The 27,173-nt window shown below is 41.0% G+C and overlaps 1 protein-coding gene and 1 non-coding gene across 2 annotated transcripts in view; one reads left to right on the top strand and one right to left on the bottom strand.

Annotated features, from left to right (window-relative positions):
- ACTN2 (actinin alpha 2) overlaps nt 1-27,173 on the top strand; it is a 75,735-nt gene that overhangs the window by 13,075 nt on the left and 35,487 nt on the right. The window contains exons 2-5 of the mRNA XM_052639348.1: nt 16,104-16,218; nt 17,084-17,203; nt 20,394-20,480; nt 26,129-26,216. Coding sequence (XP_052495308.1) covers nt 16,104-16,218; nt 17,084-17,203; nt 20,394-20,480; nt 26,129-26,216 — 410 coding nt within the window. The remainder of the gene's footprint in view (nt 1-16,103; nt 16,219-17,083; nt 17,204-20,393; nt 20,481-26,128; nt 26,217-27,173) is intronic.
- On the bottom strand, nt 23,557-23,663 carry LOC128049107 (U6 spliceosomal RNA). Its single transcript, XR_008199477.1, has one exon. It is a non-coding gene; the product is annotated as a U6 spliceosomal RNA (small nuclear RNA).

Genomic DNA, 27,173 nt, shown 5'->3' with positions numbered 1-27,173 from the left:
CCTCTGAGATCCACATCACCGTTGTTATTTTGGTAGTTTGTATACTGTCTGTGTAGTCTTGTAAGTAGTATTTATGCTCATACCTCAGATAGTTTGATAATAATCTGTGCTTGACTTTAAGGGTGCTGATTTTGCACGTCTAGAAAATTAAGATTTTCTTTACCAGCGGCTCAGGGTAAAGAGGTCGCCTGCCAATGCAGGAGACGTGGGTTTAATCCCTGATCCCTGATTCAAGCAACTAAGCCCATGCTCCAAAGCTATTGAGTTTGTGCTCTGGGGCCTGGGAGCCGCAACTACTGAGCCCCTGGGCTGCAGCTTCTGAAGCCCATGCACCCTGGAGCCTGTGACCCACAACAAGAGACGCCACAGCAATGAGAAGCTCACACATTGCAACTAGAGAGTAGCCCCCACTTGCAGCAACTAGAGGAAGCCCATGCACAGTAAAAAATAAATAATAAAAGTAAATAAAAACCCAAAAGTGCTAGTCGCTCAGTCGTGTCCAACTCTTTGCAACCCCATAGACTGTAGCCCACAAGGCTACTCTGTCCATGGAATTCTCCAGGCAGGAATACTGGAGTGGGTAGCTGTTCCCTTCTGCAGGGGATCTTCCTGACCCAGGAATCAAACCCGGGTCTCCTGCATTGCAGGTGGATTCTTGACCACCTGAGCCACCAGGGAAGCCCAAAAAATCTGAGTGAAACATTATTAAAATATCTGGACCTATTTCCAAGGTCAGATCTCTAAGTTTGTTTTTGTGACAGCTTAAGTCTTTTTCTTAAAAAAATTATACATATCTTTAGAGACTTGAAAGTCTGATAGTAAAGTGGTAATAAGTATATTTAATGTGGGATAAAATTATGTTTAATGTGAAATTGTCCCTTCTGTGATGAGACACAGGCAGAGTAGTCGTCGTGGGAGTCCTTTAAGGACTTGGTCAGGAAGCAGGGAAATTGCTGTCAGAAATACCTGGGGGGTGACCGTGGGTCTATTGCTGTCAGTGTCTGGGTAACTAGATACTAAGGACTCCAAAGGATTTCTCTTCCATGGCCCTTGGACTTGGACAGTGTGTACCTTCTCCACGGGGCATTTTTTGTTGTTGGAGTGTAGTTGATTTGCAGTGTTGTGTTAGCTTCAGGAATATAGCAAAGTGAATCAGTTATACATATACATATGTCCATTCTTGTTTTTTTAAAGATTCTTTTCCCATATAGGCCATTACAGAGTGTTGAGTAGAATTCTCTGTGCTATGCAGTAGATTCTTATCACTTATCTATTTTATATCACATTTTAAAATGTGATATTGAACTAGGGATTTCCACTGTGAAACTTACCCGTAAAAAAAAGCCTTGAAGTAGCACTTTATCAAGTGATTAACTTCAGAAATTTAGACTTGCTGGAGTATGTCCAGTTTAAGTCGCTTTCCTTTTTCAGGTAGAATGACGAAGGCTGAGGAAAGTAAAGCTAGTTAGCATAATTACAGCTAACCAGAGAAGGGCAGAGACTCTAACCTAACAGATTGTATAGGCTTTCCTAAACTACTTTTTGGAGATACATTTTCAAATAATTGCCCAAGTCATATGTCTTTATTACAGAAAATATGGAGGAGAAATTTTTTATAGTCACACCATAGAGAAAACTAGTGTTAACATTTTGTCATATTGCCTGCTAGATGACTTGAGGCCATAGTTGAAAAGCATATATTTATGTTTTATACTATAATATATATTGTCTTACATGGCTTAGGATATGAAGACTTTTGAACACTTTGCCCTCAGCATGAGCCCTAGGGAAGAACTTCTTGATGGAGGAAGTGCCAGCCTGATTCCCTCCAGTGGCAGGAGCTTTGGAAATGCCCAGCTTCCCTGTTTCATAGCTCTTCTGCTTTCCAGAGCTTTCCTTGTATGTAGTGCAAATCTGTGGATGGAGCTAACTGGGGACTGTTACCCACTTATAACCGTGCTAGGGTTCAAACCACCAGCACAAAGCATGTGGCATATTCCAGAGAGCCATTTCCTTCAATATAAGGAGGCAACCATTTATTTGGGTCCCTGAAAATAGTAACAGTATGGTGAACTTGAATTAAAGTATATTTATTTTGCTGTCTGGGTAGAACAAGCTGCTTCCCCAGTTGCCAGGATGGTCTGGGAGGGGAGGAGGGGGAGGGGGAGAAAACATCAGTAAGCTTTTCTTTAAGCTTGAATTCATCCTCAAGAAGAGGGTCATGAAAGTAAATGAATGCTGCTCTTGCCTGTAACCAAGGAACAGTTGGGTCTGCCCTGACCCAGAGCCGTGTCTTGCTCATAATTACCCAGGCTCCAAGGGAACAAGTTATTTTGGGAAGCATAGCTCAGGATCAATCATATGTAAGGCTGTTTGTTGGGAGCCTTAAATGCTTGCTTACCAGAAAGTCCTCAAAGGAATTCTTCACCAAGGTTGTGCCAGCTTGGGGGAGGCAGGTGTGACCCCACGCAACTCCCAGCCAGAGGCTAAGTCAGGTTGTTGGCCTCAGGAAATCTTTAAGCTCAGATGACCAGGCATCAGTAGCTTTCATGTGGTTCTTTGAACGTACCTTTTTTTTTTTTTAATACTCTAAAACAAAAATGGCCAAAACTTTGATTCTATGGATATTTGATTTGGTTTGCATATGCTTCCAGTCCTAAAATTGTTTGGGAAGTAACTGCATATTGCTAATCTTAACTTTCTTTTTTTTCCATTTAACAGTTAAGATGGGGAGTTTTGTCAAGATCATTTAATTGCCCTTTAGAAGACAGAATGCTGTAACTTTTTAGAGAATGTATTTCTAATTGGATAATTACTTTACGATGTTGTGTTGGTTTCTGCTATACAGCAGTGTTGAATCAACTGTAAGTGTACATATATCCCCTCCCTTTTGAGCCTCCCTCCCACCCATCTAGGTCACCACTGAGCAACAGGCTGAGCTTCCCATGCTATACAGCAGGTCCCCACTAGCTGTTTTACACGTGGTAATGTATATATGTCAACGCTGCTCTCTTAATTTGTCCAACCCTCTCTTTCCACTGCTGTGTCCACAAGTCTGTTCTCTCAAGAATTGAAAAACATCCCTTGGAATTAAAGTAAAGATAGTTTGGATTGCAACCTAGTATCTGGTCTGTGGCTCAGAGAACTGCTGATGTCCTTGCTAGGTTGCCTCTGTCTTGAGGGCTATAGAGATGTGAAGATGAGTAATTGCAACAGAAAAGGAAGAATTAGGGAATGAGTAATAAGGACTCCTGTAAGTGGTAATGAAGTGTTTGTAGGGAATTTTCTTGAGTGGGGAAGAAATTAACAGATGGAAATATACTTTAGGTTCTAGAGAAATGTATGATTTTTTTATGAAACAGAGAAAAGTGCTAAATAATTCAACCCAAATCCAATATTATTTATGGTGATCTGTATAAGAGGGAACATGGGGACACACATTGGGATTGAAATGAAAAAGGAATGCAGTAAGCTGAGACTTCTGACAGTTGTCGTTTTCACAGGACAAGGGAAGTGTACTGTCATTAATATCAGTGAGTGATAGACTCCAGTTAGTTCAGTGTTTCATTCTTTTTTGTAACATTTTTGTTCACGGCCTTTCTATTTTTTATTGTAATATAGTTGATTTACAATATCGTGTTAGTTTCTGGTATACAGCAAAGTGATTCAGTTACACATCCATACATATGTGTATATATATTAGCATATTCCTTTTTGCATTCTTCTCCATTATGATTTATTACAGAATATTGGCTATAGTTCCCTGTGCTCTACAGTAAGACCTTGTCATTTATTTTATATATATTAGTTTGTATCTGCTAACCCTAAATTACTAACTTATCACTCCCCCACCCTCATCCCTCTTTGGTAACCATGTATGTTTTCTGTAGATATCATTCTTGTGCATTGATTACTACTGGCCTTCATCAAAATCAGATCAGTAAAATTTTAGGTTGGAATAGTGAATATTTTAGCACATTTGAATGTTTACCTCTTTTCAGAAGAAAGACTCTAAAACTATAAGACAGTTCTTAAGTAAAGGTAAAATCACGACTCTCATATAAGCAGAAAACATAAACATGTGTTAAAGATTATATTTAACTAACTCATGGGAAAACTGGAGAGGTGTTCCAGCTGGTTCAAAAGAGAATCTGAAGTACAGTTGTACATTTATAGATTAGGAGTATTGAAACTAATGTCCAAATATCGGCAGATAACTTTTCGATGGGAGCAAGGAGGATTGTCCCTGAACTGAACAAAAGGCATTTCTTGTCTGTAGAAAGGAACCGGTCTGCCTTGCTCTCACTCATCTATTGGTTAGATAGATGAGCTGTAGAATAGTGTAGAAGGGGTGCTGTAGACAGCGCGCCACTTGGCCTTCGGAGCTCAGATTTTTCCTAACATAAAGTACCTTCTTATTTTAAATTTTTATTTATTTTTTAGTTTTTATTTATTTAGTTTTTATTTTATTTAGTATTTATTTAGTTTTATTTAGTTTTTATTTTTAGTTGTTTTACAGAGTTTTGTTGTCTTCTGTCAAACATCATCAACAAGAATCAGCCATAGGTATACATATATCCCCTCCCTCTTGAACCTCCCTACAGTACCTTATTTAGCTATTTCCTCTTTCCAAATTACATGACTTTAATCTGCTCCATTCTTTCTGGAAGTTATGAAGGAGACTCCATATATCAGACAGATCATTCCTTAAACCAGAATTAGTCTGGGCTAGACTTGGCTTTGTTTAAAACCTGAAAAGCATTGTTGTCCCATTAGGCAGCCTTGAGGATCGTTAGCACATTTTTTTTTTTTTTTTAACCTATTCTGAACATCCAGGGACTAAACGGAAGTCAGTTTTATGAACCTGGTGATTGAAGCTTAAAATTCATGATGAAAACCAGAGCTGGTTAGGACTGTGTTTTCAAGGGCTGGGAAAGCCATTTTTACCCTCCCCACTTCAAGTGTCACCCATTGGCCAGATTCTATTTTTAGATCCTCTTCAGTAGTGAGGATTTTCATGAGTAGTGAGCCATTTTTTGGGAGACAAGATTATAGACCCCTTTTTATTTTTTATTTTTTAAACATTTAAGGGTTAGTTAAGTTTGACATAATAAGAATCTTCAAAAGCCTGGAACTTGACCAGATAGAGATTTCTAGCTCTGCAGTGGTTTTTATTTTTTCAGTTTAAAAAATCTGATAGCTGTCTTCTTTGTCCCAGAAAGTCAAACAAGATGTTATTTAGCAAATAGTTACTGAGTGCCACTGTGTCCCAGGATAAAGTGTCTGGAACACAAAACAAAAATCCCATCTTTGGGAATTCCCTGGCAGCCCAATGGTTAGGACTCTGAGCTTCCAAGCTGGGGGTCAGGGGACCAAGTTTCCCACAAAATGTGTGGTGCAGGAAAAAAAAAAAAAAGAAACCCCAGCTTCTCTGTGTGTCACTTTCACAGACATTTTTAGAATGTTCCAGGTGGTGGTGTCACCCACCAGGTATTTCTGAGAGGATTTTTCCTGCTCCCTTACCAAGTCCTTAAAGCCTTCTCATGGTGACAGCCCTACCTGAGTTGCTCGTAGGCTTTGACACTCCTTAATTAGAGATTGTTAGCTATTCTCACGTTGCCTAGAAAGAAAGCCTGAATCCTACTTGTAGGCAGTATTTGTTGGGAATGAATCAGTGGGAAAAGACTGCCTCTCTGTTTTTTTTTTCTCTTACTTTGTCTTTGAGTCATTAAATTTGTGTTTATGTGTATTCCTGATACTCAGATGAAAAGCTGTATGTTGGTACTGTTAAGGCTCCAATTTATTTATGACTGAAATTGTCACAATTTAAGCTTGAAGTATTAACAACTTGAATGGGTCCTGGCTCTGTATGGGTTCATACAGGTGTACCTGCTGGGTGCTGGGTTCGTTAGGTGATAGAAGGGTGAATAAGGCAGGACCAGAGACTACTGCAGAGAGGCAATGGCACCCCACTCCAGTACTCTTGCCTGGAAAATCCCATGGACGGAGGAGTCTGGTGGGTCGCCGTCCATGGGGTCGCTAAGAGTCAGACACAACTGAGCGACTTCACTTTCCTTTTTCACTTTCATGCATTGGAGAAGGAAATGGCAACCCACTCCAGTGTTCTTGCCTGGAGAATCCCAGGGACGGGGGAGCCTGGTGGGCTGCCGTCTATGGGGTCACACAGAGTAGGACACGACTGAAGCAACTTAGCAGCAGCAGCAACAATTCATCATACTTCCCAGCCAACGTGTTGTATTAGGTTCATGATGCATTGCTTAGGGGAAGAAATAAGCCACAGGTTTGGCAGAGGCAAACTATTATTTATAGGACGGATAAACAACAAGTCCCACTGTCTAGCACAGGGAGCTATATTCAATATCCTGTAACAAACCATAATGAAAAAGAATATGAAAAAAATATATATGTGTATAACTGAGTCACTTTGCTATACAGCAGAAATTAACACAACGTGGCAAGCCAGTTGTACTTCAATGAAATTTAAAAAAAGTCACAGGAAAGATGAGCTGACTTGCCCACACCAGACGCTGACTTGGTCACAGAGCCAAGCTCAGGCTTTTAGAACTGGTGATTTTTAGGGACTGCTAACCTGAGCTGTTGTGTGCTATGTTATCCAGCAGAATCTTGGAGACTAAGCAGAGATTTATGGGCGGAGAATAAAAGGGCTACCCACCATGCCGTTAGCTGTCTGGTTATGCCAGTTATGAGAACGTTAGGGCCCCAAATAGACTTCAGAGATGTCTGGTAATCGATTGCAGCGCACACAGCATCCTGAGAAGGAACACTCTTCCACTTACTTCCTTCTTGCTTTGATTCAGTTTTTTAAAATGTTGTGTGTAATTGAAAAGTGTGCTTGGGTGCTTGGCAACCTTGAAGATTTGGAATTTTTAAAAGATCATTATGATCTTGATGGATGATTAGTCAGTGTTCATTGTGCTGAACAGTTGGTCACCATTGTGAGTGACTGCTGAGTCCTGAAAGCTATTCTAATGTTAAACACCAGCAGAAACACCTTCTCCCCCACCCCTGCAATAGCATTAAATTTTGTTCTTTTTTAACAATTGACATATACTTGATTTACAGTGTTGTGTTACTGCTGTACAGGAAAGTGATTCAGTTACATGCACGTATTCAGTCTTCTTCTTTTTTATCCTTTTCCCTTATGGTTTCTCATAGACTTTTGCATATAGATCTCTGTGTTATACAGCAGAACATTATTTATCTGTCCTATAAATAATAGTTTGCCTCTACCAATCCCGTGGCTTATTTCTTCCCCTAAGCAATGATCCATGAACCTAATACAATGAGTTGGTTGGGAAGTATGATGAATTGTAGGGGACTGGAAAATATTTTGCAAATATAGATTGTGTAAGAGCGCAAGAGAACAGCAGTGGGTGTTTTTATCTGTATAAAAGCTTGCATCTGCTAACCCCAACCTTCTACTCTATCCCTCTTCCACGCCATCCCTCTCCCAACTCCTCCCCTTAACAACCACCAGATTGTTCTCTTGTGTCTCTGATCCTGAGAAACACCTTTTAAATGTTTTTCAAGTTGGTAGAGTGTCTGACCCTTTCAATTTAAGGTCACTCTGCTGATGTTTCTGATGTGATTCTGGAGCATTTTTCTGAAGTGACTCTGGGCATTGTGGCATCGTGCAGACTCACCCAGGGCTGTTCCCCCATGATGCGTGGGTCAGGGTCTTTCTGGATGAGGGGTGGGGAAACCTTGAGGTGAACTAGCATGGCTGCCTCTACCAGCCACGTGGGTTGCATTGATCTGCCCCCTCAGAGGACCAGCTCCCTGCCCTTGAGGAGGGCAGTGCCTCCTTACTTAAAATGCCAGAGCTGCCCCGCTTCTCCTCCCTTAACCAGACATTTTACAAAATGTGTGCATCTTCCTAGACACTCCCACCCCCTGCCTTACTTTTCAAATATTAAAAAAGGACCAGGATAGTAATTAGAAGCAATCCTGGCAGATTGGGAATTTGTGAAGTGGAAAAGAAAACACGGTTATAATGATTATTGTAAATAGAAAAAGAAATGGAGCGTTGTTAGAAAGTTGACTTAACAGAGTTGTAGTTTTCAATAGTTTTTTGCAGGAGGCTATTGTGATAATAGATTGTGTTGCCCAGCTGGCCTTTGTATTTCTTCTCCTGATAACCTTTTGAATTATTTCATAAAGTTCATCGTGGCATTTTTTTTGGTAGCTGGGAAAGTGTCAGGACATGAAGGACAAATAATTGCACGGCCACCTCATGCGAAGAGTTGACTCATTGGAAAAGACTCTGATGGTGGGAGGGATTGGGGGCAGGAAGAAAAGGGGACGACAGAGGATGAGATGGCTGGGTGGCATCACCGACTCAATGGACGTGAGTTTGAGTGAACTCTGGGAGATGGTGATGGATAGGGAGGCCTGGCGTGCTGCGATTCATGGGGTCGCAAAGAGTCGGACACGACTGAGCGACTGAACTGAACTGAACTGAACTGAGAGTCAGAAATAGAATCTGAGTTCCAAGCCATGATAGTGAGCTGGACCGGGCCCCCCACTCCCTCTTGGGGACCACTATTTCTGCTCGCCTGGGGCTCAGTTGTCTTACCCAGAGAATCTGGCCAGGAATCCATACTCTGACCCTCTTGATGTCTTTACCCATGGACGACAGTAAATGCTAAGCAAACTCAAAATTGTAGAAAACTCTGATGCTGCCTTAAACTGGTTTTGACTTGATAGACAATGCTGCTTTTTAAGTATAGTTGATTTACAGTGTTGTATTAATTTCTGCTGCACAGCAAAGAGATTCAATTATTTATATACATTTCTTTCTTTTCAAATGTTTTTTTCTGTTGTGGTTTATCTCAAGATATTGAATATATTACAGCTCCCTATTTTATAGAGTAGGACTTTGTTGTTTATCCATTCTTTATATAATAGTTTGCATCTGCCAACCCCAAACTCTCAGTGACAGTGTTGTTTTATAATTAGTGGATTTAAAAGCTGAAAGTTATTCAGGCTTACCCAGTCCAAACTTCATGCTGCTGTGCCCAAATGTCCCTTCCCTCAGTCAACCCTGTTCTGTTTCGTTCAGAAATGCCCGATGACTGAAGTGAGTCTCCATGTTAGGAAATGTGACCTCAAATTAGTATTTTATGTAGTTATTATGAAAATAAAAGCTGGTTCACAAAATATAAAGGGAATTGATATCTGTTATGTTGCCAGATTTTTGTTTGGAGAAAATGGAATAGTAAATTGAACAAGGGTAGTCTTACAGGAGCCAGCCCAGTCCTACAGCCTTATTGCTAGAAGAATTAATAATTAACAGATGGCATGAAATGGACTCATACTCAGAGAACTGTGTCAGATTCAGGATTGATTTTTCTTTCTTTTGGTCCTTTTTTGTGTCAGATGATGATATCTCCCAGGTAGAGATGCAAACTTGTGTTATTTTAACAATATGATTAATCACAGATATTACTCTTTTTCATGGAAAGATGTTGTTTTCCCCTCTCTTTTTGGAATAATCTACAATGTAGGTTGTTATATCTGTAGGCTTAATTAACTTAAAAAGAAACTAAAGACAACTGCATAGTGTTTGATAACTCAAGCGTATCTCAACATTTCAGTGAGGATTTAAGTACTTTTTTTGTCATTAAGCACAGTGTACTGATTATCATGACATATAATTTAACTTTGAGAAAGGCGATAGAGTTTCTGTGGACTTGGAACTTGGCTAGTAAGTTCTTCAAAAAAGAAGGTGTGGCTTCTGAATGGAGATAGTAATTTGTGCTAACAGATATTCTTAGGAAACTCCTACAACTGACATTTTTCTTTCTTTACAATGACGACCCTGTATGCAAGACAGGAAAAAAGACGCAGCTGTGTATAATGGACTTTTGGACTCAGAGGGAGAGGGAGAGGGTGGGATGATATGGGAGAATGGCATTCTATCATGTATACTATCATGTAAGAATTGAATCGCTAGTCTGTCTGACGCAGGATACAGCATGCTTGGGGCTGGTGCATGGAGATGACCCACAGAGATGTTATGGGGAGGGAGGTGAGAGGGGGGTTCATGTTTGGGAACACATGTAAGAATTAAAGATTTTAAAATTAAAAAAATAAAAAACTTAAAAAAAATTTATATTGTATTAGAGTACAGTCGATTTCTAGTGTGTTTCAGGTGTAGAGTTCCCTGTGTTATATAGCAGGTCATTTTGGTCATCTGTTTTATATGTAGCAGTGTGCATGTGTTAATCCCAAACTCCTCTAATTTACCCCTTCCCCCAACCTTTCTTCTTTGGTGACTGTAAGTTTGTTTTCTGTCTGTGAATCCGTTCCTGTTTTGTACATAAGCTCACTTGTGTCGTATTTAGATAGACATATAAGTGATGTCATATGATATTTGTTTTTCTCAGACATGCTTTGCTTAGTATGAGAGTCTCTAGGTTGCTTCCATGTTGCTGCAGGTGGCATTATTTCATCCTGTATTATGACTGAGTAATATTCCCTGGTATATATGTACGACATCTTCTTTATCCATTCATCTGTCAATGGACATTTAGGTTGCTTCCAGGTTTTGGCCATTCCAACTGACATTTTTCTCAACCACCAGGTTTTAGGGGTTGAAGAGCGTTTTCTGGCTCTCTAGGAGTATAATGGCGGTGCACCTGCTGATCATTTGCATATCCTTCAGGCTTTTCACATGAAAACATCATACTACAAGTCGTGGGCACAGAGCCTTAACCCCCAGTTGTTTTCCTCTGCTCTCTGTTTTTTCAGAGTTTCAGCACAATGGCCAGGGAGGGTGCCATATGAGCAGGGAGACCAGTGTGCACCCACTGTCCTTCCTGGCCGGTGACTCATGGGTTATGATTCTGTATATTTCAGGGGGAAATGCTATTATTTACTCCTCTGCCAAAGGAATATATACACAGTGAGACAAAGACTCCCGTGCCTTTCCATCTTTCGGTGACTGAACATTCATTCCCTTAGCTTTTAAAGAAATAAATACATGCGTATTTATTTTCTTTTTTATTGAAGTATAATTGATTAAAGGGTTAATTTCAGGTGTACAGCAGAGTGATTCAGTTATGCGTATGTCTATTCTTTTTCAGATCCTTTTCCCTTATAGGTTATTACAAAATATTGAGTATAGTTTCCTGTGCCATACAGGAAGTCCTTGTTGGTTATCTATTTTATACATAGTAGGGTGTATCTGTGAATTCCAAACTCCTAATTTATCCTCCCCCCTTCCCCTTTGGTAACCATAAGTTTCTTTTCTATGTCTGTGAGTCTATTTCTGTTTTGTATATAAATTCATTTGTATTCCTTTTTTTAAAAAAATTCTACATATAACCAATATCATATGATCCTTATTTTTCTCTGACTTACTTCAGTTAGTATGATCATCTCTAAGGTCCATCATTCCCTTAGCTTTGTCATGAATATCTTAGGAGGGTGAGAAGGACTAGGAACGTCAGCCTTTTCTATCTGTGAGTAGTTGGTTATGTGTTTTCCCATCTTGGTTCTCTTTGTGTGGCTCAGAAGGATTGTTTTAACGTGCTTAATTTTAAGATGCAGAAAGGATCTATAGAGACTTCCCTGGTGGTCCCATGGTTAAGAATCCGCCTGCCAATGTAGGGGACATGGGTCCAGTCCTTGGTCTGGGAAGATCCCACATGCTTATGGAGCAATTAAGCCCAAGAACCACAACTCGAGAGCTTGTATGCTGCAACAGAAGATCCTGGAGCCACAGCTAAAACCTGACAGCCAAGTAAATGAATACTATACAAAAAAAAATGTATATTGTTTATCACTGGGTGAACAGGAGCAGAGAAGAAGCTCTTTTCTAGGAGAGAGATAGAGGGAGGTTTGAGTTGGACACAAGGGAGGAGGTTAGAGAGCCTTAATGTGACGAGGCAGCGTCTGAGATGGACTCTAGGTTGGGGGACATTGACCTCTTTTCTCGAGGGACTGTGTCTGGTTTATAGAACACCATTCCTTTTAAGAAAGGACACCTGCCTTGGTAATCTGGTTTGAACCAAGGAGCCTCCTTTCAAAACCACGTGGACATACCTTGGTTCCATTTCAGTTCTCCAAGATTTAGTTTGCAGGGACCTTAAAGATGCACGTTGCCATCGAGTAACAAGAAAATCCACAAAGATGCCTTTCAGGTACAATGTGTGGGATTTTGTTGCTGCTGTGATGGCTTTCATTTTTATATCCTCCATGATTTGCAGCTTTTTACAGAAGCAGGGGACAATGAGGAAGGCATGGAAACGGTCTCTGTGGGCCACGGTAATGAAAACTGTAAATAGAGTGAAAATTAAACAGTCTAATAAAGCTTAAAATTCCTTTTCAGAATGCACTGGCCTCTTTGCAAGCTATTATCACAAAGCCATTGGGGTCCTTTTTTGCATTGAAGTTGGCCCTTCGGAATACTCATTAAAGAAAGTGAAACTTCATTACACTTAACTGACTAAATTGACCTTGTAGATTCAATTCATTCTCTGGCTTAGCACAACTGAATAATTATCTATGGTAAATTACCTTCATCCTATGCATGCCTATAAAAAGGTGGTATCCAACAGACGTTCACAGTGTTCCACAGTGGGGGGTCAGGAACTGCACTGATTTCATGAACAGACTTGGGGTTCTATCCAGAAGTGCTTCTGATACTTGTATTATGAAGGGCCTTAAATAACATGGTAACAAAGTAGGGAAATTTACACCAGCAATATTTGCACATTTTAAAGTAGAATCTAGATAAAGACAACTCAATAAGGATTTTTTTTGAGCTGAGTTTCCTGAGTTGAGTTTTTAATTTTTTTCTCTATCAATTCCATTAAAAAAAATCACAACCTGCTATATTCTCTTTTGCCTTTTCCAAAAGATTAGGAATATGGTTAGTCTCGGTATTTTCAGAAAAAACAAACTGAAAAACTACTTTTAAAGTAGTTTTGCTTGCTGAAAATGGGACCTGGGAAGTTTTTTAACTATATGAACTTGGTTATCTGGAAGCAACCTAAAATGTTAATCCAAGGAACTAGTTCAAAAAATATGGTATATTTACAACAGTGGAATACTATGCAGCCATAAAAGGAGTGCTCTTTGTTGATAGTGAATGATCCCTAGGTTATATTTTTCTTTCTTTCTTTCTTTTTTTGGTTAAAGCAATTGCTAAATGTTTATTTTTTTAATTTATTTTAATTGGAGGCTAATTAGTTTGCAATATTGTAGTGGTTTTTGCCATACATTGACGTGAATCAGCCATAAATTAAAAATCCATGTGCAGAACAGCGTGTATATTATGATTTATGTTAAAGGGATATAGAAAATGATGTATGTGTCTGTGTTTGCACGTGTGTAGAATGCTGTTGAAGAGAAACGCAAGAAACTGATTCTCTTTGTTGTTCCCTCTGGGGAAGGAAACTGGGCAACCGAGAACAGGAGTGGAGAGGGAAGCTTTCTCCTTTATACCTTTCTGTACCCCTTGAATTTTGAATAATAGATTCCTGAAATAATAGATAGGCAGTAATAGACTCTTGTTAATAATCTTAGCTTCAGAACAGAAACGATTATCTAGACTGGCACTGTCCGGTAGAACTTTCATGTTCCATGTCTACACCATCCAACATAGCCGCCACTAGTCCTGTGTAGCTTTTGAGCACTTGAAAGGTGGCTTGTATAGCTGGGGGACTAAAATTTTAATTTCCTTTAATTTAATTAATTATATTTAAATAAGTGTGTGAGTGGCTATCATATTGGTTAGGTGCAGATCTAGAGTATATGACTTAGGGTATCTCTCTGTTTAGACCAGAATAAAGTTTAGGTGTGTTTTGGAGAAATAATTATCAGTTTAGGCTCTCACAGTAACATTTATTATTGTTAATCTAAGAAAATACCTACATTTTCTTTTTACCCTAGAATTTAATGCCATCACATATTTCTTTTTAAAAATTTATTTTATTGAAGTAGAGTTGATTTGCAGTGTTGTGTTAATTTCTTCTGTACAGGAGAGTGATTCAGTTATATATATATATATTCATTCTTTTTCATGTTCTTTTCCACTGTGATTTATCACAGGATATTGACTATAGTTCCCTGTGCTATACACAGTTAGGACCTTCTTGTTTATTGATTCTATATATAATGGTTTGCATCTACTATCGAACCTTCCAACCCATCTCTCTCCTGACCCCTGACCCCCTCCCCCGTGGCAACAACAAATCTGTTCTCTGTGTGTGTGAGTCTGTTTCTGTTTTGCGGTAAGTTAATTTGTGTCCTATTTTAGATTCCACATAAAAGTGATATCCTATGGAATTTGTCTTTCTCTTTCTGACTTACTTCACCTGGTATGATCGTCTCTGAGTCCAAATATGCTGCTGCAAATTCCTTTCACATATTTCTAGAAATAACTATTGGTCAAATTTGAAAATCCTTTTTGTTACCCAGGAAAATCGTTTTAATGGAAACTCTGTCTTTTTGTATTCTAATGTCTATTTCTGAGAGGTTTATTTTCCTATCTATAGCACACACCCTATTTGTGGGTCTCCCTCCAGCGCAGTGTGCCGGGCACTTTGTTCTTGAGCCCAGCAGCTGTTGTGTGACAAGGGGACAGTTTGCATTCTTCTGGCAGCCAGCAGCTGCCAGAAGCATTTCTAATCTGGTTTTGGCAGGAAATAGTGCACAAGTGGAAACCCAGTTAAAAGAAGCTTGAAAAATAAACAGAATGACTTCGGATACCCCTTAGTATATCATTCATATTTCTGCTTAATATTGCTCTGGTTATTTCTTAACTTGACTGGAATCTGAACCTTTCTAGGGCAGAGCTCTATCTAATTGTCTTTGAAATCTGGGGTCTAATCCGGGGCCTGGAATATGCCAGTAGGAGGTCACTATTACTAATGACTCTTGCTATTATTAGTAGTAGTAGTAATGATTGACTATGCTGCAAATTTGTTTAATTGATTCAGTTACTAGCTTAAAACTGTTGTTCATCCAGGATAAACTAGTTGTAGATAATCAGTGGTTATGAGTCCCTCTTTTCTTCCCCTTCCTACTACACAGTGTCTCCCACCTTCTGCTCTAAAGTATGACATTTTGAACATTCTGTAAGGATTATTTATTCATCTGTTCTATAAGCACATGGATTTTTCTTGTACGCACATCCTAAGTTAATCTGTCTTTCTTACAGAATAAGAGGTTTTCAGAAGGCAAGGGCATCGGTATAAAAACACAGTACCTTTAAAAAATTTTTTTATTATTTTTTTATTGAAGTATAGTTGATTTACTAACTAACAGGTATACAGCACAGATTCAGTTATATATATATGTGTGTGTGTATATGTGTATGATGTGTTTGTGTGTGTGTATATATATATATGCATATATGTGTGTGTGTGTGTGTGTGTGTGTGTGTGTGTGTGTGTACAAACTTCCCCAGTGGCTCAGCTGTAAAGAATCTGCCTGCAGGGAAGGAGACAGAGGAGATGCAGGTTCGATCCCTAAGTGGGGAAGATCCCCTGGAGGAGGAAATGGCAACCCACTCCAGTATTCTTGCCTGGAAAATCCCATGGACAGAGGAACCTGGTGGGCTACAGTCTATGGGGTTGCAAACAGTCGGACACAACTGAAGTGACTGGGCACGGCATGGTTCCTTCATGCAGTGCTTTGAGGAGGATATATACATGTATGTGTGTATATATATATATATATATATAATATATATATATTCTTTTTCAGATTCTTTTCCATTATACGTTATTACAAAATATTAAATATAGTTCCCTGTGCTATATAGTAGGTCCTTATTGGTTATCCACTTACATATAGTAGTGTGTATATGTTCATTCCAAAAGTAGTACCTGTTTTTTGGTTAGACCAAATAAATGACTTCCTTTTCTTTGTCTCTAAAGAGGAAAGGCTGCTTATATCGTACCTTCGGGCTGCAAATCGTTCTTTCTCTCCAGTTCCCAGATGCCCCTGCCTCCTATGGCCCAGAAGGTGTGCGATGCTGGGTGTGGTCCGCACAGCGGGGCACTGGGTGTGGACAGAGCTGTGCTCAGCACTGTTTGCTTCTGTTGCAGACCTTCACCGCCTGGTGCAACTCCCACCTCAGGAAAGCTGGCACTCAGATTGAGAACATCGAGGAAGATTTCCGGAATGGCCTTAAGCTCATGCTACTTTTGGAAGTCATCTCAGGTGAGTCTTAAACATTTTTCGTAGGTGTTATACCCAGTTTGTCTGAGCAGTAGATATGTATGCATCTGGTTTTTTTTTTAAAAAAAAGCTCCCTTTGAACCTGGCTGGGCAAGAACATGGTATTATTGGCAAAGAAAACTTTCCAAAGAGCAATCTGTCTGGAGTTATTTTTCTCTTCTAAAAGAGGAGCAAATTCTGTTTAAAATGGACTTATTAAAATAATGTTTCTGCCACCCACCTCGAAACAGAATGAGAGAAGAGAAAATGACATTTATATAACTCCTCACCAGGCTGCCCTGTCCAGGTTTAGTCCAGCTAGCATGTATTCCAGAAGTTGTCTTTCATGCCAAAAGCCAGTGTACACATTGGCTTAACTCTGCAAACAGGAGTCAAAGTTTCTGAGGGGTTATACCTTGCCCTGAATGTCACCTAGCTGGTTTAGACATTGGACTGGAGAATGAAAGAAGGCAGGGCTGCCCTGATCCGGGTATCCTCATACTCCCGTGTCTGAGATGAGCCCTGCAATTTGAATGAAGCTCCGTGACTTCTTCTCATAGCTGGTCAGCTACTCCAGTTGCTGCGGGGGCCCCAGCCGGCTGCTCTCTTACTTATTTAAACATTGGTTCATAGACCAAACAAGGCTGTCCCAGCCGGTCTGAAAAGCATATGGACTTCATAGCACAGCCTCTGCTCTGGTCCACTTCATCTTGAAAGTAGTGTAATTTACAGAAACTACAGACACACGAGGAACAGTCAGAGAATGATTTTTGTTTAAGGAGGGCGTGTACTCTGAATTTTGTCATCTTGATTCCGCATCAAGGGGCTCTTTTCTCTGTGTCTACACGATTCTCTCTTCAACCGACAGGGGAAAGGCTGCCCAAACCTGACCGAGGAAAAATGCGATTCCACAAAATCGCTAATGTCAACAAAGCCTTGGATTACATAGCCAGCAAAGGCGTGAAGCTGGTGTCCATCGGGGCAGAAGGTAAATGGGGTGTGATGGGAAAGTGCACCAACCTCCCCATAGGGCAGTGGGCCTGCAGCCGGTTGCCTTCTTCCATCCCTGTTCCCTCCCGCCATCTCCTGTGTCAGCCTCTTTGCCAAGCTCTGGATACGTGAACAGGAGATAAACAAGGCTCTAAGGCTGTTTGAAAAGTACAGCGTCAAATAGAGCTGATACTATCCCCTCGTATATTAAGCTTTTAACTTATTAGCTGTATTGATTTAGTGCTTATTTTTAATATTGACATGAAACAACGATGGCTTCTTTTTTTGGGCATTTATCTTGAGAACACAGCGTCTAGATTTTAAGAAGATATTGCCATTTTCCCAATGATCTTATTGTTCTAGGATGTGATAACTTAGGATGTGATTTGAACTTTGTGCATTTGTGTGTGTGTGTGTGTACTCAGTCATGTCCGACTCTTTGCAACCCCATAAACTGTAGCCCACCAGGTTCCTCTGTCCATGGAATTTTCTAGGGTTGCCACTTCCTTCTCCAGGGGATCTTCCCGACCCAGGGATTGAATCTGCATCAGCTGCATTGTCAGGCAGATTCTTTATCACTGAGCCACCTGGGAAGCCTTAATATATTTTTAGAGGGTATTAGGTTCAGAACTAGACAGATCCATCTCCTGACCCTCAACATGGTCCTAAAGTAAATTGCTTTGGAAAATTGGATCCCAGAGATTACAGATGGGGAATTTTGAAGTGTGTCCGTATTCCATTGGCAATCAAAAAGGCCCAACTAAAATAATTGTGGCAAGGCTGACAGATATGGCAACTGTGGACTGGACAAAACTTCTCTTTGAAAAATATCATAGCTTAAAGATTATGGCTGGAGGAACTGAGGTGATCGGCAGTGAAAAGAGTCAGAACATGTGACATTCCTTAAAAAATACTTTTAATTTGAATAACTTTTCCTATATTATACATAATAAAAAGAAACTCTTAATGCTTTGTGCAGAAAAACGAATAGAGTCAGACTAATCATCTGAAGGAGAAAGAGTTTATACAGACCAGTGAATTTTTTAAAAAATTGGAGTGTAATTGCTTTACAGTGTTCTGTTAGTTTCTGCCATCAGTTCAGTTCAGTCTCTCAGTCATGTCCGACTCTTTGCAACCCCATGAATCGCAGCATGCCAGGCCTCCCGGTCCATCACCATCTCCCGGAGTTCACTCAGACTTGCGTCCATCGAGTCAGTGATGCCATCCAGCCATCTCATCCTCTGTTGTCCCCTTGTCCTCCTGCCCCCAGTCCCTCCCAGCATCAGGGTCTTTTCCAATGAGTCAACTCTTCGCATGAGGTGGCCAAAGTACTGGAGTTTCAGCTTCAGCATCATTCCCTCCAAAGAAATCCCAGGGCTGATCTCCTTCAGAATGGACTGGTTGGATCTCCTTGCAGTCCAAGGGACTCTCAAGAGTCTTCTCCAACACCACAGTTCAAAAGCATCAATTCTTCTGCACTCAGCTTTCTTCACAGTCCGACTCTCACATCCATACATGACTACTGGAAAAACCATAGCCTTGACTAGACGGACCTTAGTCGGCAAAGTAATGTCTCTGCTTTTGAATATACTATCTAGGTTGGTCATAACTTTTCTCCCAAGGAGTAAGCATCTTTTAATTTCATGGCTGCAATCACCATCTGCAGTGATTTTGGAGCCCAGAAAAATAAAGTCTAACACTGTTTCTACTGTTTCCCCATCTATTTCCCATGAAGTGATGGGACCAGATGCCATGACCTTCGTTTTCTGAATGTTGAGCTTTAAGCCAACTTTTTCACTCTCCTCTTTCACTTCCATCAAGAGGCTTTTTAGTTCCTCTTCACTTTCTGCCATAAGGGTGGTGTCATCTGCTCTGAGGTTATTGAGATTTCTCCCGGCAATCTTGAGTCCACAACAGTGTGAATCAGCTGTATATATGCATATATCCCCTCCCTCTTGAGCCTCCCTCTTGCTCTCTGCATCCCACCCCTCTAGGTCATCACAGAGCACCGAGCTCAGCTCCCCGTGCTATCCAGCTGCTTCTTCCCACTAGCTACGTATTTATGCCTGTAGTGTATATATGTCAGTGCCATTCTCTTAGTTCATCCTACCGCCTTCTTCCCCTGCTATGTGCACAAGTCTGTTCTCTATATCTGCATCTGTGTTCCTGCTCTGCAAATGGATTCATTAGTACCATTTTTGTAGATTGCATATATATGCATTAATATACGATATTTGTTTTTCTCTTTCTGACTTACCTCACTCTGTATAACATACTTTAGGTTCATCCACATCACTATGCTGACTCAATTTCATTCCTTTTTATGACCGAGTAATAGTCCCTTGTAAATGTGTGAATGTGAAATTGCTCAGTTGTGTCCAACTCTTCACGACCCCATGGACTGTAGCCTGCCAGGCTCCTCTGTCCATGGGGATTCTCCAGGGAAGAATACTGGAGTGGGTTGCCATTTCCTTCTCCAGGACTTCTTCCTGACCCAGGGATTGAACCTGGGTCTCCTGCATTGTAGGCAGACTCTTTACCCTCTCTGCCACCAGGGAACTTTATACAACTTTTCTCTATTCATCTGTCAGTGGACATCTAGGTTGCTTCCATGTCCTGGCTGTTGTAAATAGTACTGCAGTGAACATTGGGATACATGTGTTTTTTTGAATTATGGTTTCCTCAGCCCAGTGACTCTTAATAAGAACTAATAAGAAGGACCTCCATTATCTGTGGGAGATTGGGAGTCCTGGTGAGTCTAGCGGGAGCTGAGACTACCCTGCCATTCATTTATTTTGCAACTGAATCTGATAGCCTGCCAACTGGGGAGCTTGAGAAGAACAATCAGAGTAAAGATGAGTCTGTGTTCTCTGTCTTTGATTATTTAGAACCTTAGCACATCTAGTCTTTAAGCCTGGGAAATCCCTGGGTTGTTTTCAGTGACTTTGCATATGCAAGATCTGTGCTCATTATTAACTTAGAATTTATTTAAACTGGAGACATTTGGTTATGAATACCACATTTATAACCAGACATGCTACGACACTTACAAAAACGGAAACTGGTCTTTCCATATGTTATTTTCCAATAGCTCTGAAGTCAAAACTTACAGAAGACTCATAGGAAAACTTTATGTACTGATTATATTATCTTTAACCTCATTTTTTGTTGTTTTTTCTTACCTAAAGAAATTGTTGATGGCAACGTGAAGATGACGCTGGGTATGATCTGGACCATCATCCTGCGCTTTGCTATTCAGGATATTTCAGTTGAAGGTAAAAGACTTGGGTAAAAACCTGATAGATACTTAGAATAAAATTGAGTTGATAAAGTCAAGTTTGAATAGAGTTTTGTAAAACTGAACAGTCACTTACATGATTGAATGAAAGATGCCTGAGTTGGGTTTTCACGAGTTTTCTATTTGTATGAAAAGAAAAAAAGACCCCAGCAATGCTGTTTCATTCATGGGGGTGGAATCATTTAGGAAAAGATGAGCACATGTTCAGAACAGAAGTTGCTTTTTTAAATGAGTATTTTTTTGAGCTTCTTTATTGCTTATTATACTTGTCGGTTCATGATTATAACAGTTCTTTAGACTTCACAGCTTGAAACCCTTTTTTCCCCAAGTGTGAAAAGATAATCAATTGAAATCTGTTTGTGCATTCCTTAGTTCATTTTTAACTTCCTCTCTCTCTCATCCTTCACTCCCTCCCCTTCTTTTTTTTTAAAAACAAAATCTCTTTTGTCATCCTATCTTTCAGCCCAGTAGCTGTTCCATTGTTGTAATATAATCCCAATCCTTGGCCCTGCCACTAAAGATGCAACTCTTTAGTCTTTCACGCCCACTGCATTCCCAAATATTTTGATGAATTCAACACTGTCAGAAGTGTCAAATTAGAACTTGGCTTATGTAGTGCTTGAATCACAGAATGCATAGCTGCACATCATACTTAAGGGTTGTCTGACTTGTTCAACCTTCTCCAAGTTTGTCACCTAACAGATAACCAGGCCCCTGAATGGTAAGGGCCAAGAGCATTGTTTATAATTCTGTCTAGGAATTTCTCTAAAGATCAAACTAAGATAGCATGATATTAAAGCCTCAATAATTCAAGCCCAGGAATAGCAGCCAGCTTGAATTTATTGAGTCTGAATTTGAAAACTTTCATACAGTGGACTTTTTTAAAGAAATATTTATTTATTTATTTGACTGTGTTGTGTCTTAATTGTGCATTAGCGATCTTCACTGCAGACACATGGACTCTCTAGTTTTGGTACATGGGCTCCGGAGCATCTGGGCTCAATAGTTGAAGCTCTCGGGCTTAGTTTCTCTGTGGCATGGGGGATCTTAGTTCCCTGACCAGGGATCAAACCCATAACCCCTGCATTGCAAGGCAGATTCTTAACCATTGACCCTCCAGGAAAGTCCCTCATACAATGTACTCTTATTAAAGTACGTTCCTTTCATGCTTGTGGAAATAATAAGATGCTTTTAAAAAGTTCCTGCTTTGTTAAGAAAGTATAATTTGTAATCATTTAATCAATTTTATATACTTCTACATTTAAATATTTAAGCAGTTCAGCCCACTTTGTAGAACAAGGTGAAAAGTCTTGTTCACATCATTGCGTTTACTACACTAGCAAATTCTTTTCCCACAGATATTACAGAGGTGAACTTGACCTCAGGTTTTTCTGATTGGTTACATTTTAGGTTACTGATAATAGTAATTGAAAACTTACTTCTATTTCAAATGAAATGAATGGTAACTATGAATGGTATGATCCACTAGAGGTTTTCCCCCAAATTATTATTAATGTGCCCAAGATAAGATAATCAAATCATAGTTTTTTTGTAAAACACATCATGATAGAAAGATTTTCAATTGACTAGGAAATAAACATTCAGAAGTGTGATTTCACTGGCAAAGTGCTTAAATCGCTTCAAACAGAAGTCTTTTATTGTCCTACACAGTGGATAGTTTGTTAATTTATTTTTTAATTTGTTTAACTTTCATGGAGTCATTTCTTAAATACCTCACTTGATTTCTGTAAGTGTACAGAAAAATTGTCTAATTTATTTAAATGACAACTATTATGTAGAAAAAGACATTGTCATTTAGACGGAATTCTTTGAGAAGCCACTGTCCATCAGCAGAAATGATGGGCCTCTTCTAAGAAGGAAAATGAGAGGTTGCCGTATCTGCTGTTGAGGGCAGTGCAGAGATGCCCGAGTAATGCAGTTTCTTGGTGTGTCCTGTGGTTGTTCATGATGGAATGACAGATGACACTACCTGTTTGTAGCATGCTTTGTATGCCCACCGTCAGGGTTTTCTGTGGGGCCTTTTCAGGTTTAACCTTCACCTACAGGGGGTGAGGTATACCTCAGTAGTGTACTATTTGGCACAGGCTTGTAACCTTCCATTGAATGCCTCAAAATGAAATCGGGGTGAGAGAGAGTCAGCTTTATTACAGTAGCCAATTCAATAGGGAAAATACTTGCTTCAGCATTCATGGTCTAAGAGTGTTCAGACATATTCAAACAGAAATTAGGTTAAACTCATGGCTTTTCTTGCCTGGAGAATCCCGTGGACGGAAGGAGCCTGGCGGGCCACAATCCATGGGGTTGCAAAGAGTCAGACACAACTTAGTGACTAAACAATAACGATTTACAAAATGACTCACAAATCTAAGGTTAAGGGACTTCCCTGGTAGTCTAGCAGGTAAGACTTTCCCTTCCAACGCAGGCAGTATAGTTTCAATCCTTAGTTGGGGAGATAACACCCCCTGCCTTGGGGCCAAACAGACCAAAACAAAACAGAAGCAATATTGTAACAAATTCAATAAAGACTTTAAACATAGTCCACATCAAAAATCTTTAAGAAAAATCATAAATCTAAATGTAAGTGGCAGTTATAAGATTGTATTAATCTACTCTCCATATGTTTACTTGCCTAACCTAAGTTTTTTTCAAATTTTTTTTATTGAAGTATATTTGCTTTACAGAATTTTGTTGTTTTCTGTCAAACCTCAACATGAATCAGCCATAGGCATATACATATATCCCCTCCCTTTTGAACCTCCCTCCCGTTTCCCTCCCCATCCCACCCCTCTAGGTTGATACAGAGCCCCTGTATGAGTTTCCTCAGCCATACAGCAAATTCCCGTTGGCTCCCTATTTTACATATGGTAATGTAAGTTTCCATGTTGCTCTTTCCATACAGCTCACCCTCTCCTCCCCTCTCCCCATGTCCATAAGTCTATTCTCTGTGTCTGTTTTTCCACAGCTGCCCTGTGAATAAATTCTTCAGTACCATTGTTCTAGGTTTTGTCTATGTGTGTTAGAATACAATCTTTTTAAATATGAAACACTTCACAGATTTTCGTGTCTTTCGTGCACAGGAGCCATGCTAACCTTCTCTGTGTCATTCCAAGTTTAGTATATGTGCTGCTGAAGTGGGCACTAACCTAAGTTTTATTTAAAGTTTATTCTAAAAGTTTGGATTATCTCCTCCTATTGTACTTTTTCTTACTAATTCCATTGGCTAGAACCCCGGAGGCAGGCTGTTCTGTCTATAGCAGAACAGCTAGCCACGGAGTGCCATGTATCCATATCTGTATGAATTAATATTTCGATAAAGTCTTAGAACTTTCAGTCTTTTTCCTTAACAGGAATTTGCTATTAATAAGAGACATGATCAGGAACCATTCAAATTATTCTCGGAGCACACGAAATTTGGGGGGTTGTGTGGTTTCATCTGGATTATGGGTCAAAGAAAAGCCTGAACTAGAAGTGGGAACTTTAGAGAAGTAATTATAGAATACTTATCTCGATTTGAAAAAGTCAGCTTCATACTGAAATGGAAGGCCAAGGCCCCGTTTTGCATAAGAGTCCACATGCTCAGGTTTTGAGGAGCTGTTTGGATGTATGAAACTTTAGGTCCTCTAAGAAGCAAGGGCCAAGCTGTCATAACCTGTTCAGGCTGCCATACAAAATACCATAGCCTGGGTGGCTTAACAGAAATTTATTTGGCTGAAAGTGCAAGATCAGGTTGCCAGCATTGCCAGTTTCTAGTGGGGGCTCTCTTCTGGGCTTGTGGATGGCTGCCTTCTCTGTGTGTCTTCACATGGCAGAGAAAGAGAGGGAAGGGAGAAAAAGCAGGGAGCTTGCTCATCTTATAAGGGCACTAATCCCATCACGAGGGCCCTGCCCTCATGACCTTATCTAACCCTAATCACCTCCCAAAGGCTCCATCTCTAAGTACCATCACATTGGTGGTGAGGGCTCCAACCCATGAATTTGAGGGGGACACAGACATTCAGTCGGAGAAGGCAATGGCACCCCACTCCAGTACTCTTGCCTGGAAAATCCCATGGACGGAGGAGCCTGGTAGGCCGGGGTCCATGGGGTCACTAAGGGTCGGACACGACTGAGCGACTTCACTTTCACTTTTCACTTTCATGCATTGGAGAAGGAAATGGCAACCCACTCCAGTGTTCTTGCCTGGAGAATCCCAGGGACGGGGGAGCCTGGTGGGCTGCCGTCTACGCAGTCACACAGAGTCGGACACGACAGAAACGCCTTAGCACCAGACATTCAGTGGAGAAGGAAATGGCAACCTACACCAGTATTCTTGCCTGGAGAATCTCATGGACAAAGGAGCCTGGTGGGTACAGTCCATGGGGTCGCAAAGAGTCGGACACGACTGAGTGACTAACACACACACACACACACACACACACAGAGACATTCAGTTCATAGCAGAAATGCTAGAGATTTGTTGGAAGAAATGCCTGTGGAGGATAAGATAAGGGGAAGCAGTAGTGGCAGGGCGCCTTCAGGCCTAGTGCCTGGCTGACACTTGTGCTGTGGAGAGAAGGGCTTGGGAAAGAAAAATCTGATTCTGCAGAGTGGTCCTCAGGCAGGTTCAGCTGGGCTGATGGGGAGTCCCTCAGCCTCAGCTGCTCTCAGAGGAGCCCCACTTGTGGCAGGAATGGCCCCACTCTGGTGCCCCTCCCTTGCTCAGCCTGGCGCTGGAGTAGCCCTGAAGAAGTGTGTCCTCAGGGGGACGCAGGGGTAGATTCAGAGAGTGGCAGCTGGGGCATCAGTTCTGTGCTGTGTGACATCTAAGCAGCGTCTGCAAGGCTGTTGCAGCAAGGTGGCGGCTGTTCTTGTGTTTTGCCGCACTGTGTGGCACGCGGGATCTTAGTTCTCCAACCAGAGATGGGACCTGAGCCCCCTGCAGTGGACGTGTAGTCTTAACCCCTGGAATACCAGGAAATTCCCAGCAGTGGTTGGTGGTTGTTTTTTTATCACCTTGGTCAGAACCCCAGTGGCCAAACATGGAATTTGCCAATAAAACCCTTTAAGTATTTTTAAATCACTGAGGGAATATACAAGGGAATACATTTCAGACACAGTGGCCTCTCTGAATTCCATTTACTTAAGAATGTACATTGTAAATGAGATCATTGACAGGTCGTGTGTGTGTGTTAGTCGCTCAGTCGTGTCCGACTCTTTGCGACCCCATGGACTGTAGCCCCCAGGCTCCTCTGTCCATGGGATTCTCGAGGCAAGAATACTGGAGTCGGTTGCCATTTCCTTCTCCAGGCAATAACAGGTTAGTTAAGTTACAAATTATACACATTAAAGAGATTTGTTTTCATCAGAAAGGTAAGTTACCAGTACCCGTGATGTCTGGTTTGGTATTCATTATGTCATACCTTGTTGTTGCTTCTGTATTATCCTTTTTAAGCCCCTTCAAGGGGCATCAGAAGTCAGTCCCTGGGAAGAGGGCTCCAGCCCCTCTCCTCTTGCAGAGGTGATGTCTTTGGTGATGGGCCCTCTAGGAAGTCTCTTTTAACAAGTGACAAGAACTTGGGTGAGTGATGGGTAAGGGTGAACGCTTTCTCTTGGCTATCATTACAGAAACCTCTGCCAAAGAAGGCCTGCTACTTTGGTGTCAAAGGAAGACCGCTCCTTATAGAAATGTGAACATTCAGAACTTCCATACCAGGTGAGCAACCAGGGCCCTGGGGTCCTTATATGCCCTCTGGAATATGAATGGACAGGGGGAACAGTGTTTATTTATTTCAGTGTCTCTTCCTGTCTGTGGGGCGTTTTCTGTATGTAGTAGAATTCAGGCTCTGGACTGATTGATGCTTAGGGTCCCACTGGGGAAAACATGGGATTCAGGCTAGGGAGATTAGTACTGTTCGTGAGCATCATGCAGGGATACGGCAGGGATGGCTTCTCAGGGACAAGGAGAGATTGAACTAGGGTCTGCATATCCCATGTACGAGGTCCACTCTGTCCCTCTTGTCTGCAGTGCCCAGAAGATGCTTCATCAGTCAGCTTTGTAGGCTGGGATTGGAGAAAAGTAGAAAAGGCCTGTTTGAAAAACTATAGGGAGCTGAATGAAGGCGGTCCAGAAATGATGTGAGAGCGTGATTTCTGTCCCTTGCTTCAGTCTTTCCTTTTGCCAGATGTTTATGTTTTCTCCCTTCATGTGATAGGGATACCTGTGAATATAAATGGGTCCCTAGTGCTCATAGATGAGAGAAAAGAAATGAAGGATACAGATGAGCCCCCAGGACCAGCTGGGGAGGTTCATCTAGGGAGATAAGTATTATTAGGTATCCTGAGTGCACACAGGTGAGGAGAAGCCTTGCTGTTCCTACAACAAGCAATCAGGATGAGAGGACCTGGAAAGGCTGGGACCTGTTGGGTAAATGTCAGAGGCCCAGTCTGGCCTTCCACTTACCTTTTTTTCTTCCTCTGGCCCAAAATGGGCCTGAGCCCTTCAACAGTATAGCCCCTGGGGTCTCCTTCTTCCCCACCCTTCAAGGCACAGGACTCCCGCTCCTGGTTTTCAGTGAACCTGCTGCTCGTCACCAGGGAGCTCATAGCCTGAGGGTGTCTGGGAGCACAGTGGTGTCTTTGGGCAGAGCGGAAATCCAGGCTTTCCCAGCTA

This window comes from Budorcas taxicolor, chromosome 5, assembly GCF_023091745.1.
Source record: "Budorcas taxicolor isolate Tak-1 chromosome 5, Takin1.1, whole genome shotgun sequence".
Taxonomy (NCBI): Eukaryota; Metazoa; Chordata; class Mammalia; order Artiodactyla; family Bovidae; genus Budorcas; species Budorcas taxicolor.
Note: the sequence above shows the minus strand (reverse complement) of the source record. Positions and strands in the feature narration are given on the sequence as shown.